Source organism: Heptranchias perlo, unplaced genomic scaffold (genome assembly GCF_035084215.1).
Source record: "Heptranchias perlo isolate sHepPer1 unplaced genomic scaffold, sHepPer1.hap1 HAP1_SCAFFOLD_199, whole genome shotgun sequence".
NCBI classification, from domain to species: domain Eukaryota; kingdom Metazoa; phylum Chordata; class Chondrichthyes; order Hexanchiformes; family Hexanchidae; genus Heptranchias; species Heptranchias perlo.
In genome coordinates, this window is record NW_027139215.1 from 467352 (window position 1) to 480870 (window position 13519).

Here is a 13519-nt window from a genome sequence, read left to right on the forward strand (position 1 = left end):
ACTCATCCAGGCAAGCGGAGAGTATTCCATCACACGCCTTGTAGATGGTGGAAAGGCTTTGGGGAGTCAGGAGGTGAGTCAGCCGCCGCAGAATACCCAGTCTCCGCCCTGCTCTTGTAGCCACAGTATTTATGTGGCTGGTCCAGTTAAGTTTCTGGTCAATGGTGACACCCAGCTTACTCCTGCTCTTATTTCTTATGTTTCTATGTGGGACTTCAGTTACATGAATAGACTGGAGGAGTTGGGTTTGTTCTCCTTACAGCAGTGAAGGTTGAGAGGAGATTTGATAGAGGTGTTCAAAATCATCAGGGGTCTAGACAGTGTAGGTAGAGAAAAGCTGTTTCCATTGGCAGAATGGTTGAGAACCAGAGGACACAGATTTAAGGTAATTGGCAAAAGAACCAAAAGCGACATTAGGAAAAGCATTTTTACCCAGCGATTGGTTATGATCTGGAATGCACTGCCTGAATGGGTGGTGGAGGCGGATTCAATCATGGCTTTCAAAAGGGAATTGGATAAGTACTTGAAGGAAAAAAAATTGCAGGGCCACGGGGAAAGGGCGGTGGAGTGGGGCTATCTGGATTGGTGGAGTGGGGCTTCTGTGTTGTAACCATTCTATGATTCTATTTGCAAATTAGGATTCTTTTCTAAGCCAGTTGTGAAATAATGAGCAGTTGGTAAGCAAATTATAGAACGTTTATAGTAAATGTGCTGCAACTTCCCTTTGTTCTGCTGTGTCCCAGGAAACTTCTGTTTTAAACCATGAACATACAATTAAATCAGGAAGTCACTGCAGCCCACAAGAGAGTTAGGGGAAACACCGATTGCCGCAAGTTCCTGGTTCTGTACAAAATTAACGTCCAAAACAAGATCGTCACCAAGATAAGGTTCACTTCAGTCACAAAAGGCTGTGGCTACTGTTCCTGGCTGTGAATGATACCGAGGCTCAGGATGATACCGGGGTTTAGAGGGTTAAATTATGACGACAGGTTGTATCAACTAGGCTTGTATTCCCTGGAGTATAGAAGATTGAGGGGTGATCAGATCGAGGTGTTTAAAATATTAAGAGGATTTGATAGGGTAGATACGGAGGAACTATTTACTCTGATGAGGGAAATCAAGAACAAGGAGACAATCTTAAAATTAGAGCTCGGCAATTCAGGAGTGAAATCAGGAAGCACCTTTTAACACAAAGGGTGGTAGAAATCTGGAACTCTCTCCCCCAAAAGGCTGTTGATGCTCGGACAAACGGGGATTTGAAGACTGATATTTTTGTTAGGTAAGGGTATCAAGGCACATGGATCAAAGGCAGGTAAATGGAGTGGAGGCGCAGATCAGCCATGATCTAATTGAATGGCGGAGCAGGCTCGAGGGGCTGAATGGCCTACTCCTGTTTCCAATGTTCCCGTGTTCTTTTGTTCCAGTGCCGAAATTAACAAAGGTCATGGTGAACTGCAACAGGACAGCAATGCAGGGACAGCAATGTCTCAGTGAGAATAATCACTGCTTGAAATATAGTGCCAGATTGAGTAACTATTTACACACAAACATATATATTTAATATACTTAAAATACCCCACCACCCATAAACCCTCCTTTACCCTCAGCTCAATCAGATCTGAACATTGTTTTATTGACATCGGTGATGTTTCTGGTCGCTGGCCCGAGCGGTCATTCTTCCTGTAGGAGCCGGTCAGTGAGCGTTGTCTGAATATTTAAGCCTGAGGGAATCCCGTCCAATGCAGCTCCCATTAGGGCCTCTCACCCACTGTTTCCTGCCAGAGTAACTGGATGGCAAACCCGCAGCTCCAATCATCGCTCACCCTCCTCCCTAAAACGAGAGCCCTCCGATCCTTAATATTTCGCTGTCAGGACCGTGTCCCGGATCAGCAAACTCTGAGGAGAACAGGCTTCCTACCTGGAACCTCCGTGGCCCTTTGTGACTTCGGTGCCGCTCCGAAACTCTCAAGAATCTCAGAGATAAACTGGCACGAGTTCAAAAGGTGAGAAATAAAATGGGACATTCCTGTCCGCAGAGCACCGCAGTGAAACTAAAATAACAGCCTGGTCACATTAAAGCTACGTTACTACTGACTGAACAGGTGGGTCAGGTACCTGCATTGCTGGGAGAAGGTGCTGGAAGTTGTTGCTTCAGAGGAGATTGAGAGAACCTCAGTTCTGCATAAGTGATATCAGCTTCCATTCCGCCGATCAGCCTGCAGCATCTGTGAAGCTGTATTGTTGAGGGGCGGTGTGATAGTGAACAGTGTCAGACAGGATGGGACGTTAGTCAGAGGCGGGTTTCACTATTTCTCCTTTTCTCTCCTATGCTGAAGATGTGACGGGTTTTTGGAGGTTTTACAAGTGTCTCGAACATCTGTTGCAGCAGAGACCAGTTTTGTTTCATTGAAATGTAACAGAACACAGTTATAATTATTAGATTTTACTTCATTATAAACATCATGGGAGTAGAAATTCACTCGAGCGGTGGCTCAAAACCAGCGGTTCCAGGCCCCGCCCCACATACAGTTCCATCGGCCGCGATATTAACCCCCAGCCCCCGATATTAACCCCCACCACGGCCGACCACCCCCCCGACATAAACTACCCCACCTACCCCCTCGATATTAAACCCCCACCACGGCCGACCAACCTCCGATATTAACTACCCCACCTACCCCCTCGATATTAACCCCTACCCCCCGATATTAAACCCCCGCCTGCCCCCCGATATTAACGCCCCCACCTCCACCCTCGATATTAACCCCCACCCCCGATATTAAACCCCGCCTTCCGCCCCCCCCTATATTAAACTCCTGCCACGGCTTCACCCCCCCAATATTACGCCCCCACCTCCACCCTCGATATTAACCCCCACCCCCCGATATTAAACCCCGCCTGCCCCCCCCCCCCCGATATTAAACCCCTGCCACGGCCTCTCCCCCCGATATTAACGCCCCCACCTCCCCCCTCGATATTAACACCCCCACACCCCCCCTCGATATTAACCCCAAACGCCTCCACCCACCCCGAGCCACCCACGCCCCGAATCCCCCCCCCCCCCCATAACAGGGAACGTGACCCCACCCCACTGCGTACGCGCCTGTCATCGGTTTCACAGTGGTGGGTTTTGTGGCGTCCGATTAGCCCAACGTGGAGAGGTGAGAATCCTCATTATGCCTCTATTTATACATTAGGAGTACAAAAGCAACAAAGTCATGATGAATCTTTATAAAACACTGCTTCGACCACAACTGGAGTATTGTGTCCAATTCTGGGCACCGCACTTTAGGAAAGGTGTGAAGGCCTTCTAGAGGGTGCAGAAAAGATTTACTGGAATGGTTCCAGGGATGAGGGTCTTCTGTTATGTGGATGGACTGGAGAAGCTGGGGTTGTTCTCCTCAGAACAGAGACGGTTGAGAGGAGATTTGATAGAAGTGTTCAAAATCATGAAAGTTTAGATAAAGAGAAATTGTTCCCATTGGCGGAAGGGTCGAGACCAGTGCACACAGATATCAGGTGATTGGCAAAAGAATCAAAGGCGACATGAGGAAAATCTTTCTTTGAATGCAGCGAGTGATTATGGTCTGGAATGCACTGCCTGAAAGGGTGTTGGAAGCAAATTCAATCGTGGCTTTCAAAAAGGAAGTGAATAAATACTTGAAGGTAAAAAAAATTGCAGGGCTACGGGGAAAGAGCGGGGGAATGGGACTAACTGGATTGCTCTTACAAAGACCCGGCACTGGCTCGATGGGCCAAATTGCCTCCTCTGCGCTGTAACTATTCTATCATTCTGTGATTCTATGAGGTGTCATCAAATCATAGAAAGGTTACAGCGCGGAAGGAGGCCGTTCAGCCCATCGATTCCACGCCGGCTCGATGCAAGAGCAATCCAGTAGTCCCACTCCCCCACCCGATCCCCGTAGCCCTGCATTTTTTTTTCCTTTCAAGTACTGATCCAGTTCCTTTTTGAAGGCCATGATTGAATCTGCCTCCACCACCCCCTCGGGCAGTGCATTCCCGATCCTAATCACTCGCTGTGTAAAAAAGCTTTTCCTCATGTCACCTTTGGTTCTTTTGCCAATCACCTTAAATCTATGTCCTCTGGTTCTTGACCCTTCTGCCATTGGCAACAGTTTCTCTGTATCTACTCTGTCTAAACCCTTCATGATTTTGAATACCTCTATCAAATCTCCTCTCAACCTTCTCTATTCCAAGGAGAACAGCACCAGCTTCACCAGTCTATCCAAGTAACTAAAGTCCCTCATCCCTGGAATCATTCCAGTAAATCTCTTCTGCACCCTCTCTAAGGCCTTCACACCTTTCCTAAAGTGCGGTGCCCAGAACTGGACACAATACTCCAGTTGTGGCCGAACCAGTGTTTTATAAAAGGTTCATCATGACTTCCTTGTTTTTGTACTCTATGCCTCGACTTATAAAGCACAGGATCCCGTATGCTTTTTTAACCGTTTTCTCAACTGGCCCTGCCACCTGCAACGATTTGTGCACATAAACCCAAGATCCCTCTGTTCCTGTACCCCTTTTAGAATTGTGCCCTCTAGTTTATACTGCCTCTCCTCGTTCTTCCTACTGAAATGTATCACTTCGCATTTTTCCGCATTAAATTTCATCTGCCACGTGTCCGCCCACGCCACTAGCCTGTCTATATCCTCTTGAAGTCTATCACTATCCTCCTCACTGTTCACTACCCTTCAAAGTTTAGGGGTAGAGGTGGGTGTTGTCAGTTTACGTGAAGAATCGGCATTGTGTTTTCGGTTGATGTCACCGAGGGGCAGCATATGGATGAGAAACAGGAGGGGGCCAAGGATAGATCTTTGGGGGACTCCAGAGGTAACGGTTCGGGAGTGGGAAGAGAAGCCACTGCAGGCGATTCTCTGGCTATGACTGGATAGATAGGAATGGAACCAGAAAATGGCAGTCCCACCCAGCTGGACAATGGAGGAGAGGCATTGGAGGAGGATGGTGTGGTCAACCGTGTCAAAGGCTGCAGACAGGTCGAGAAGGATGAGTAGGGATAGTTCACCATGGTCACACTCACATAGGATGTCATTTGTGACTTTATGAGGGCCGTTTCAGTGCTGCGGCAGGAGTGGAAACCTGATTGGAGGGGTTTAAACATAGGATCAGGATTAGGCCATTCAGCCCCTCAAGCCTGTTCCAGCATTCAATTAGATCATGGCTGACCTGTATCTTAACTCCATCTACCAGGCAATGACCATCTCCAACAAGAGAGAGTCTAACCACCTCCCCTTGACATTCAACAGCATTACCATCGCCGAATCCCCCACCATCAACATCCTGGGGGTCACCATTGACCAGAAACTTAACTGGACCAGCCATATAAATACCATGGCTACAAGAGCAGGTCAGAGGCTGGGTATTCTGCGGCGAGTGACTCACCTCCTGACTCCCCAAAGCCTTTCCACCATCTACAAGGCACAAGTCAGGAGTGTGATGGAATACTCTCCACTTGCCTGGATGAGTGCAGCTCCAACAACACTCAAGAAGCTCGACACCAATACAGGACAAAGCAGCCCGCTTGATTGGCACCCCATCCACCACCCTAAACATTCACTCCCTTCACCGCCGGCGCATGTGGCTGCAGTGCGTACCATCCACAGGATGCACTGCAGCAACCCGCCAAGGCTTCTTCGACAGCACCTCCCAAACCCGCGACCTCTACCACCTAGAAGGACAAGAGCAGCAGGCACATGGGAACAACACCACCTGCACGTTCCCCTCCAAGTCACACACCATCCCGACTTGGAAATATATCGCCGTTCCTTCATCGTCGCTGGGTCAAAATCCTGGAACTCGCTACCAAACAGCACTGTGGGAGAACCTTCACCACACGGACTGCAGCGGTTCAAGAAGGCGGCTCACCACCATCTTCTCAAGGGCAATTAGGGATGGGCAATAAATGCCGGCCTCGCCAGCGACGCCCACATCCCATGAATAAACAAAAAAAAACCCGCATCAGTTCCATAATCCTTAATATTCTTGCCTAACAAAAATCTATCACTCTCAGTTTTGACATTTTCAATTGACCCCCAGCCTCAACAGCTTTTTGGGGGAGAGATTTCCCAATTTCCACTGCCCTTTATGTGAAGAAATGCTTTCTGACATCAGCCCTGAACGGCCTAGCTCTAATTTAAAGGTTATGACCCCTTGTTTTGGACTCCCCGCCTGCCCCGCTCCCCACCAGAGGAAATAGGGTAGATAGAGAGAAACTATCAACTCCTTTGATCATCATAAACACCTCAATTAGATCACCCTACAATCTTCTATACTTAAGAGAATACAGGCCTAATCTATATAACCTGTCCTCAATATTAACCCTTTTTTAGCCCCGGTATCATTCTGGTGAATCTGCAATGCACCCCCTCCAAGGTCAATACATCCTTCCTGAGGTGCACCGCCCAAAGCTGAATGCAGTCCTCCAGATGGGGTCTAACCAGAGCACTCAACAGCTATAACATAACTTCCAACCCTTTGAATTCCAGCCCTCTTGAGATAACAGCAAACATTTAAATTATTTTTAATACCTGTCCGCTAGATTTTAGTGATTTTCGTACTTGGATCCCTTTTTCTCTCCGCCCATCCAGTTCCCAGCTTCTCACCATTTAGATAATATTCTGATCTATCTTTCTTAGGGCCAAAATTGATGACCCTGCACTTTCCCATGTTGAACTCCATCTGCCACAGTTTTGCCCACCCACTTAATCTATCAATGTTATTTTGCAACTTTCTGTTCCCATCTGCACTATTAAGTGCGACCTAACTTAGTGTCGTCAGCAAACTTTGATATACGGCTCTGTATTCCTTCATCCAAGTCATTTATAAATACAGGGAAAAGCTGAGGCCCCAGGACAGATCCCTGGGTGACAGCACTGTTCACATCCTGACAATTTGAGCACATACCCATTATCCCATCTCTGTCTCCTCCCTCCTGACCTATTCCCTGTCGAAGCCAATGAGTTGCCACCAATCCCACGCGCTCTCACTTTAGTTAACTTTCTCTTATGTGGAACCTTGTTGATTGCCTTCTGGAAGTCTATTTAAATATCAACAGAGACTCCTTTATCTACCACTTTTGTTACCGCCTCATAAAACTCAACTCAGTTCATTAAACATGACTTACCCTTTACAAATCCATGCTGGCTCTCTCTGATCAGCTCATACTTGTTCAAATGCTCAGTCACTCTGTCCCTAACAAGAGATTCTAGTAACTTCCCCACTACTGACATTAGACTAATAGGTCTGTAACTTCTTAGTTTATTTCCCCTACCCTTAAACAATGGAGTTATATTGGCAGTTTTCCAATCCAAGGGAACAATTCCTGAATCAAGAGAGTTTTGGAAGATCTTGAAGCATCAACAATTTCCTCACCTGCACTGGGATGGAAACCATCGGGTCCTGGGGTTGCAGGAGAGATGGGCACAGATAACAGAAAAGATGGAGAGAGAGTCTGTGTGTATAATGGAATTGGTGGAGAGAGAGTCTGTGTGTATAATGGAATTGGTGGAGAGAGAGAGTCTGTGTGTGTAATGGAATTGGTGGAGAGAGAGAGTCTGTGTGTATAATGGAATTGGTGGAGAGAGAGAGTCTGTGTGTATAATGGAATTGGTGGAGAGAGAGAGTCTGTGTGTATAATGGAATTGGTGGAGAGAGAGAGTCTGTGTGTATAATGGAATTGGTGGAGAGAGAGTCTGTGTGTGTAATGGAATTGGTGGAGAGAGAGAGTCTGTGTGTATAATGGAATTGGTGGAGAGAGAGAGTGTGTGTATAATGGAATTGGTGGAGAGAGAGTCTGTGTGTATAACGGAATTGGTGGAGAGAGAGAGTCTGTGTGTATAATGGAATTGGTGGAGAGAGAGAGTCTGTGTGTGTAATGGAATTGGTGGAGAGAGAGAGTCTGTGTGTATAATGGAATTGGTGGAGAGAGAGAGTCTGTGTGTATAATGGAATTGGTGGAGAGAGAGAGTCTGTGTGTATAATGGAATTGGTGGAGAGAGAGAGTGTGTGTATAATGGAATTGGTGGAGAGAGAGTCTGTGTGTATAACGGAATTGGTGGAGAGAGAGAGTCTGTGTGTATAATGGAATTGGTGGAGAGAGAGAGTCTGTGTGTGTAATGGAATTGGTGGAGAGAGAGAGTCTGTGCGTATAATGGAATTGGTGGAGAGAGAGAGTCTGTGTGTATAATGGAATTGGTGGAGAGAGAGAGTCTGTGTGTATAATGGAATTGGTGGAGAGAGAGAGAGTCTGTGTGTATAATGGAATTGGTGGAGAGAGAGTCTGTGTGTGTAATGGAATTGGTGGAGAGAGAGAGTCTGTGTGTATAATGGAATTGGTGGAGAGAGAGTCTGTGTGTATAATGGAATTGGTGGAGAGAGAGTCTGTGTGTATAATGGAATTGGTGGAGAGAGAGTCTGTGTGTATAATGGAATTGGTGGAGAGAGTCTGTGTGTACAATGGAATTGGTGGAGAGAGAGTCTGTGTGTATAATGGAATTGGTGGATAGAGTCTGTGTGTATAATGGAATTGGAGAGAGAGTCTGTGTGTATAATGGAATTGGTGGAGAGAGAGTCTGTGTGTATAATGGAATTGGTGGAGAGAGAGAGTCTGTGTGTATAATGGAATTGGTGGAGAGAGAGTCTGTGTGTTTAATGGAATTGGTGGAGAGAGAGTCTGTGTGTTTAATGGAATTGGTGGAGAGAGAGTCTGTGTGTATAATGGAATTGGTGGAGAGAGAGTCTGTGTGTACAATGGAATTGGTGGAGAGAGAGTCTGTGTGTATAATGGAATTGGTGGAGAGAGAGTCTGTGTGTATAATGGAATTGGTGGAGAGAGAGAGTCTGTGTGTATAACGGAATTGGTGGAGAGAGAGTCTGTGTGTGAGAGAGAGAGAAAAGAGGAGGCAGAATCTGAGAGAGAAGGGGAGACAGTGTATGAGTGAAAGAAGAGACAGAGAGCTTGTGTGTCAGAGCGAAGGGGAGAACAAGTCAGGGTGTATGAAAGAGGAGGTTGAAAGCAGGGGGGTGATTTTAAACCCCAAGAACGGGTGGGTTGGGGGCGGGTGGGTGTTGAAAGTAGTTTTTTGGGTCGCGACCTCAACTCGGCTTTATTTCCGGGTTGAGCGCCGGCGTGTAAAAGTACAGGCTTCCCATTGGGGATGCAAAGTCCGAAAATGTTGCGGTTGTGACCCAAAAAAACAACTATTTTCAACTCCCACCAATCCCCAACCGGCCGATTCTTGGGCTTTAAAATCATCCCCCTAGGTGTCTGTGCAAGACATGGGAGAGAGAATCTGTGTATAAAAGAGGAGACCAAGCTGCCTGAGTGCAACAGTGTGAGATAGTGAGTCTCAGAGAGTCTGTGTATGAGGGAGTGAGTCTCAGAGTCTGTGTATGAGGGAGTGAGTCTGTGAGGCAGACTCTCAGAGAGTCTGGATGTGGATGAGGGAGAGTCTGAGAGATAGAGTGGGAGGGAGATATGGGGCCCGATATTAGAAAGGAGGTGGGTTGGCAGTGGGGGGTCGACTGGGCGCGTGGGTAACCCACCCAGTGAAATATGTGGGTTTGGCACGTGGTCGTAAGTAAATTGAAGCAACTTACCTTGGCTTCTGGGTTTCATGCTGGAAAGCTGCACAGTGGGTGGACTGCACACCCACATCATAAGCTGTCAGCTAGAGGAGCCCTATTTAAAAGGGGCAATCCTCCACTGACTGATACTGCAGGAAATAGGCAAAATTACAGCATGGAGCAGCCCAGGGGGAAGGCTGCTCCCAGGTTTAATGATGCCTCACTCCAGATCTGACTGGATGGGGGGAGGAGGAGGAGGAGGAGGAGGAGGGAGATCTTCCACCCGTCGGACGGGAAAAAGCGGCCTGCCTCTGCCACCACGAAGGCCTGGCTCAAGGTAGCAGAGGAGGTGACCAGCACCACCAACATATCGCCCACCCCCATACAGTGCAGGAGGCGCTTCAGTGACCGAACCAGGTCAGCCGAAGTGAGTACTCTTACTCATTCCCCGACACTCCGTCTGCCACATCACCGCCCCCACCCCACATCTCCTTCCGCACTGCCAACACTTCTCAATCACATCACTCCTCACACCCACTGAACCCTCATCCTCATCTTACATGCATTTCCTCACTTCCCCAGTATTTATCTCACCACTATCACTCAACCCAATCCATAAACAATCTCATGGCTCTGTCTCATACTCACCCTCTCATGCATCTCTTTCATGGTCAGTCTCACCCCACCTGCCACGACCTGTGCTGCAGCTACAGGGCATGTATCACGTATGTGTAGCAGGAAGCATAAGGCAAACGTGTCGTGAGCATGAAGGGGATGCACAAGGATGTTTGAAGGTTTGTCATGGTTTTTACTTACATTTGATTTCTGATCAACTCACATTACATATTATATTGTCATCACTACTGCTACATCTTGGCCATTCCTGACTGGCTTGTCCAATAAGGCCCTTTCATGAGGTTCTCCATGAACACCCTGGATGCCACCCATTCGGTCACCCTACAGTGGGTGTCTGTGCAGTTGCATGACTACTTTGTGCAGGTGCCTGTTGCGCAGCACTGTGTTGTGTAGCTCCACATGGCGGAGGTGGACGGCGTGCCTGGCGAGGCTGGTGATGTTGGTCATCCTCCAATGGAGTGAATGAATGCAGCTATGGAACCCCCCACCCCCATCCTGACGCTGTGAGTGTGAGGGGGTCCGCAAAGTAGGTAAATGTGTTTGGACAGCAGAGTTTAGGGTATGATGTAATAATTTTGAGTGTGGAGACAACGGTGTGGCAGACAAAACTTTGTCTGAGGTGACAGAGTGCCCTGCTGCAATGAATGAGGTATTCCCCCCGACTGTCAAGGAATCCTCTGCATCTCCCAATGGCTGCTGACTGAAACACGTCTGCAACAACAGGGAGTATTTCCCACAGCATGGGAAACACGCTGAGGAGAGTCCAAAATCACATCCCTGCTAAAATCTCTTCCCAATGAGGTGTGTCAACGACCTCAAGTACCTCCCTAACTATCTAAACTGTCATCCCGCCAGCTTTAATTGGCGGTGGGAGGCCCGCACGCGGGGGCTGCGCACGCACCGATTCGCGTCATTGGGGAAACCAGAAGTGGGCAGGTTGGAGCCGGGCTCCGGACCCGCTCCGGGATTCCCCAATTTTAGGAACCCCCCCGCCACGAACGCACCCGCTCGGTCATCCTAAAATTGACCCCATGGTGTGTGTATATAAGAGTGAGAGAGGATATGGGAGAGAAAGTCTGTGTGTATGAAAGAGAGGAAAGGGGAAGAGAGTCTGTTTGTGTATGAGAACTGAGGGATAGAAATATGAGAAGCTGGAGAGGAGAAATGAGAGAGAGGGGATGGGTAAAGGACAGAAAATTGAGAGTTGTGGTTAACAGATGTTTCTTGCACTGGAAGGGTTCAAACCGTGGTGATCCCCGGGGTCAGTGTTGGCACCATTGCTTTTCTCAATATCTGTGGATAGAAATGATCTGGACCTGGGTGTAGGAGGCACAATGTTAAAATTTGCAGCTGCCACAAAGATTAGGAGTGAGATTAACCATGAAGATGATTGTCAACAACTTCAGGAGGAGGCAGACAGATTGGGCAGATAGATGTGAGATAGAATTTAATGGGGAGAGATGTGAGGTGAGAAGAATAAGGAGAGGAAATAGACACTATACTGTAAAACTGTAAAAGGAGTAGAGGAGCAGAGAGATTTAGTGATTCAGATACACAAATCTTTAAAAGTGGGAGGACAAGTTGATAAAGCTGTTTTACAAAAACCCCCATGGGATCCGAGGATTTATAAATAGGGGCATAGAGTATAAAAGGAAAGAGTTAATGCTACACCTGGACAAATCATTGGTTAGGCCACAGTCAGAATATTGTGTCCAGTTTTTGGTGCATTACTTTAGTAAGAATGTCGCGGCCATGGAGAGGGGCAGAAGAGATTCACTAAGATGATCCCAAGGATGAGAGTCTTCACATAACTTTTCATGAGAGCAGAGAAGTTTAAATAAGATCAGAGGGTGGGGATCAAAATTATGAGGGGATATTGATAAAGTAAATGAGGGAAATCTATTTCCACCAGTTTGTGAGTCGGTAACTGGAGGGCATCAAATTAAGACCAAAAGAATGAAGTGAGAGGTTGGTTTTCTTTTTGATGCAGAGGGTTGTTCGGACAATGGAATGTCTAACCAGAAACACCGAGGAAAGCAGAATTTAAAAAGAAAGTGAATAAATATCTGAAAAAGAAAACCTTGAAAGGCCTTCGATAAGGTATCGCATAGTAGACTCATGACCAAGGTCAGAGCTTGTGGAGTCAGGGGACAGGTAGCAGAATGGATAGCAAGCTGGCTACAAAACAGAAAACGGACAGTAGGGATTAAAGGTAGTTACTCAGATTGGCAAAAGGTGGGAAGTGGTGTTCCACAGGGATCGGTGCTGGGAACACTGTTGTTCACTATTTGCATAAATGATTTGGACTCAGGAATCGGGAGTACAATTTCAAAATTTGCCGACGACACCCAATTGGGAGGTATAGTTAATACTGAAGAGGACTACGACAAAATACAGGAAGACATTAATAAATTTGCAAAATGGACGTGTAATTGGCAAATGAATTTCAATGTAGATAAGTGTGAGGTGCTACATTTTGGTCGGAAGAATAAGGAGGCCGCATACTGCTTGGATAATAAGAGTCTAAATGGGGTAGAGGAGCAAAGGAATTTCGGGGTACAGGGACACAAATAATTAAAAGTAGCAAAGCAGGTTAATAAGGCATTAAAAAAGCAAACAAGGCACTTGGGTTCATATAAAAATGATACAGAGGCACCGGAGAAGGTGCAAAAAAGATTTACTAGGATACCACCAGAAATGAGAGGTTAAACCTATCAGGAAAAAGTGAACAGGCTGGGGCTCTTTTCTCTACAAAGGAGAAGGCTGGGGGTGGGGGGGGGGGGGGGGTCACTTGATAGAGGTTTTTAAGATTATGAAAGGGTTTGATTGGGTGGAGGTGGAGAAGAAGTTTCCACTTGTGGGGGAGACCAGAACTAGGGGCCATGAAAATAAAATAGTCACTAATAAATCCAGTAAGCAATTCAGGAGGAAATTATTTACCCAGAGAGTGGTTAGAATGTGGAACTTGCTAACACATGGAGTTGTTGAGGTGAATAGCATAGACGCATTTAAGGGGAAGCTAGATAAGTACATGAGGGAGAAAGGAATAGATGGATATACAGATAGGGACAGATGAAGAGAGGTGTGAGGAGGCTCGTGTGGAGCATAAACACCAGCACAGACCAGTTGAGCCGAATGGCCTGTTTCTGTGCTGTAAATTCTATGTAATTCCAAATAGTCCATAAATACGGAGAATAAAAGTGGGCCCAGCACTGACCCCTGGGGTAACCACTTCCAACCCTTCTCCAATCTCAGCAACTCCCATTAACCCGGACCCTCT

At 47.0% G+C, this 13519-nt stretch overlaps 2 protein-coding genes across 3 annotated transcripts in view; both read right to left on the reverse strand.

Annotated features, from left to right (window-relative positions):
• Positions 1 to 13519, reverse strand: part of LOC137309988 (zona pellucida sperm-binding protein 3-like) — a 117653-nt gene that overhangs the window by 92553 nt on the left and 11581 nt on the right. The window lies entirely within an intron of this gene.
• Positions 1 to 13519, reverse strand: part of LOC137309975 (CD209 antigen-like protein C) — a 38291-nt gene that overhangs the window by 24468 nt on the left and 304 nt on the right. For both annotated transcript variants that reach the window (XM_067977979.1, XM_067977978.1), the window contains exon 2: positions 2116 to 2377. In XM_067977979.1, the coding sequence (XP_067834080.1) occupies positions 2116 to 2203 (88 nt within the window). In that variant the 5' untranslated portion in view covers positions 2204 to 2377. The remainder of the gene's footprint in view (positions 1 to 2115; positions 2378 to 13519) is intronic.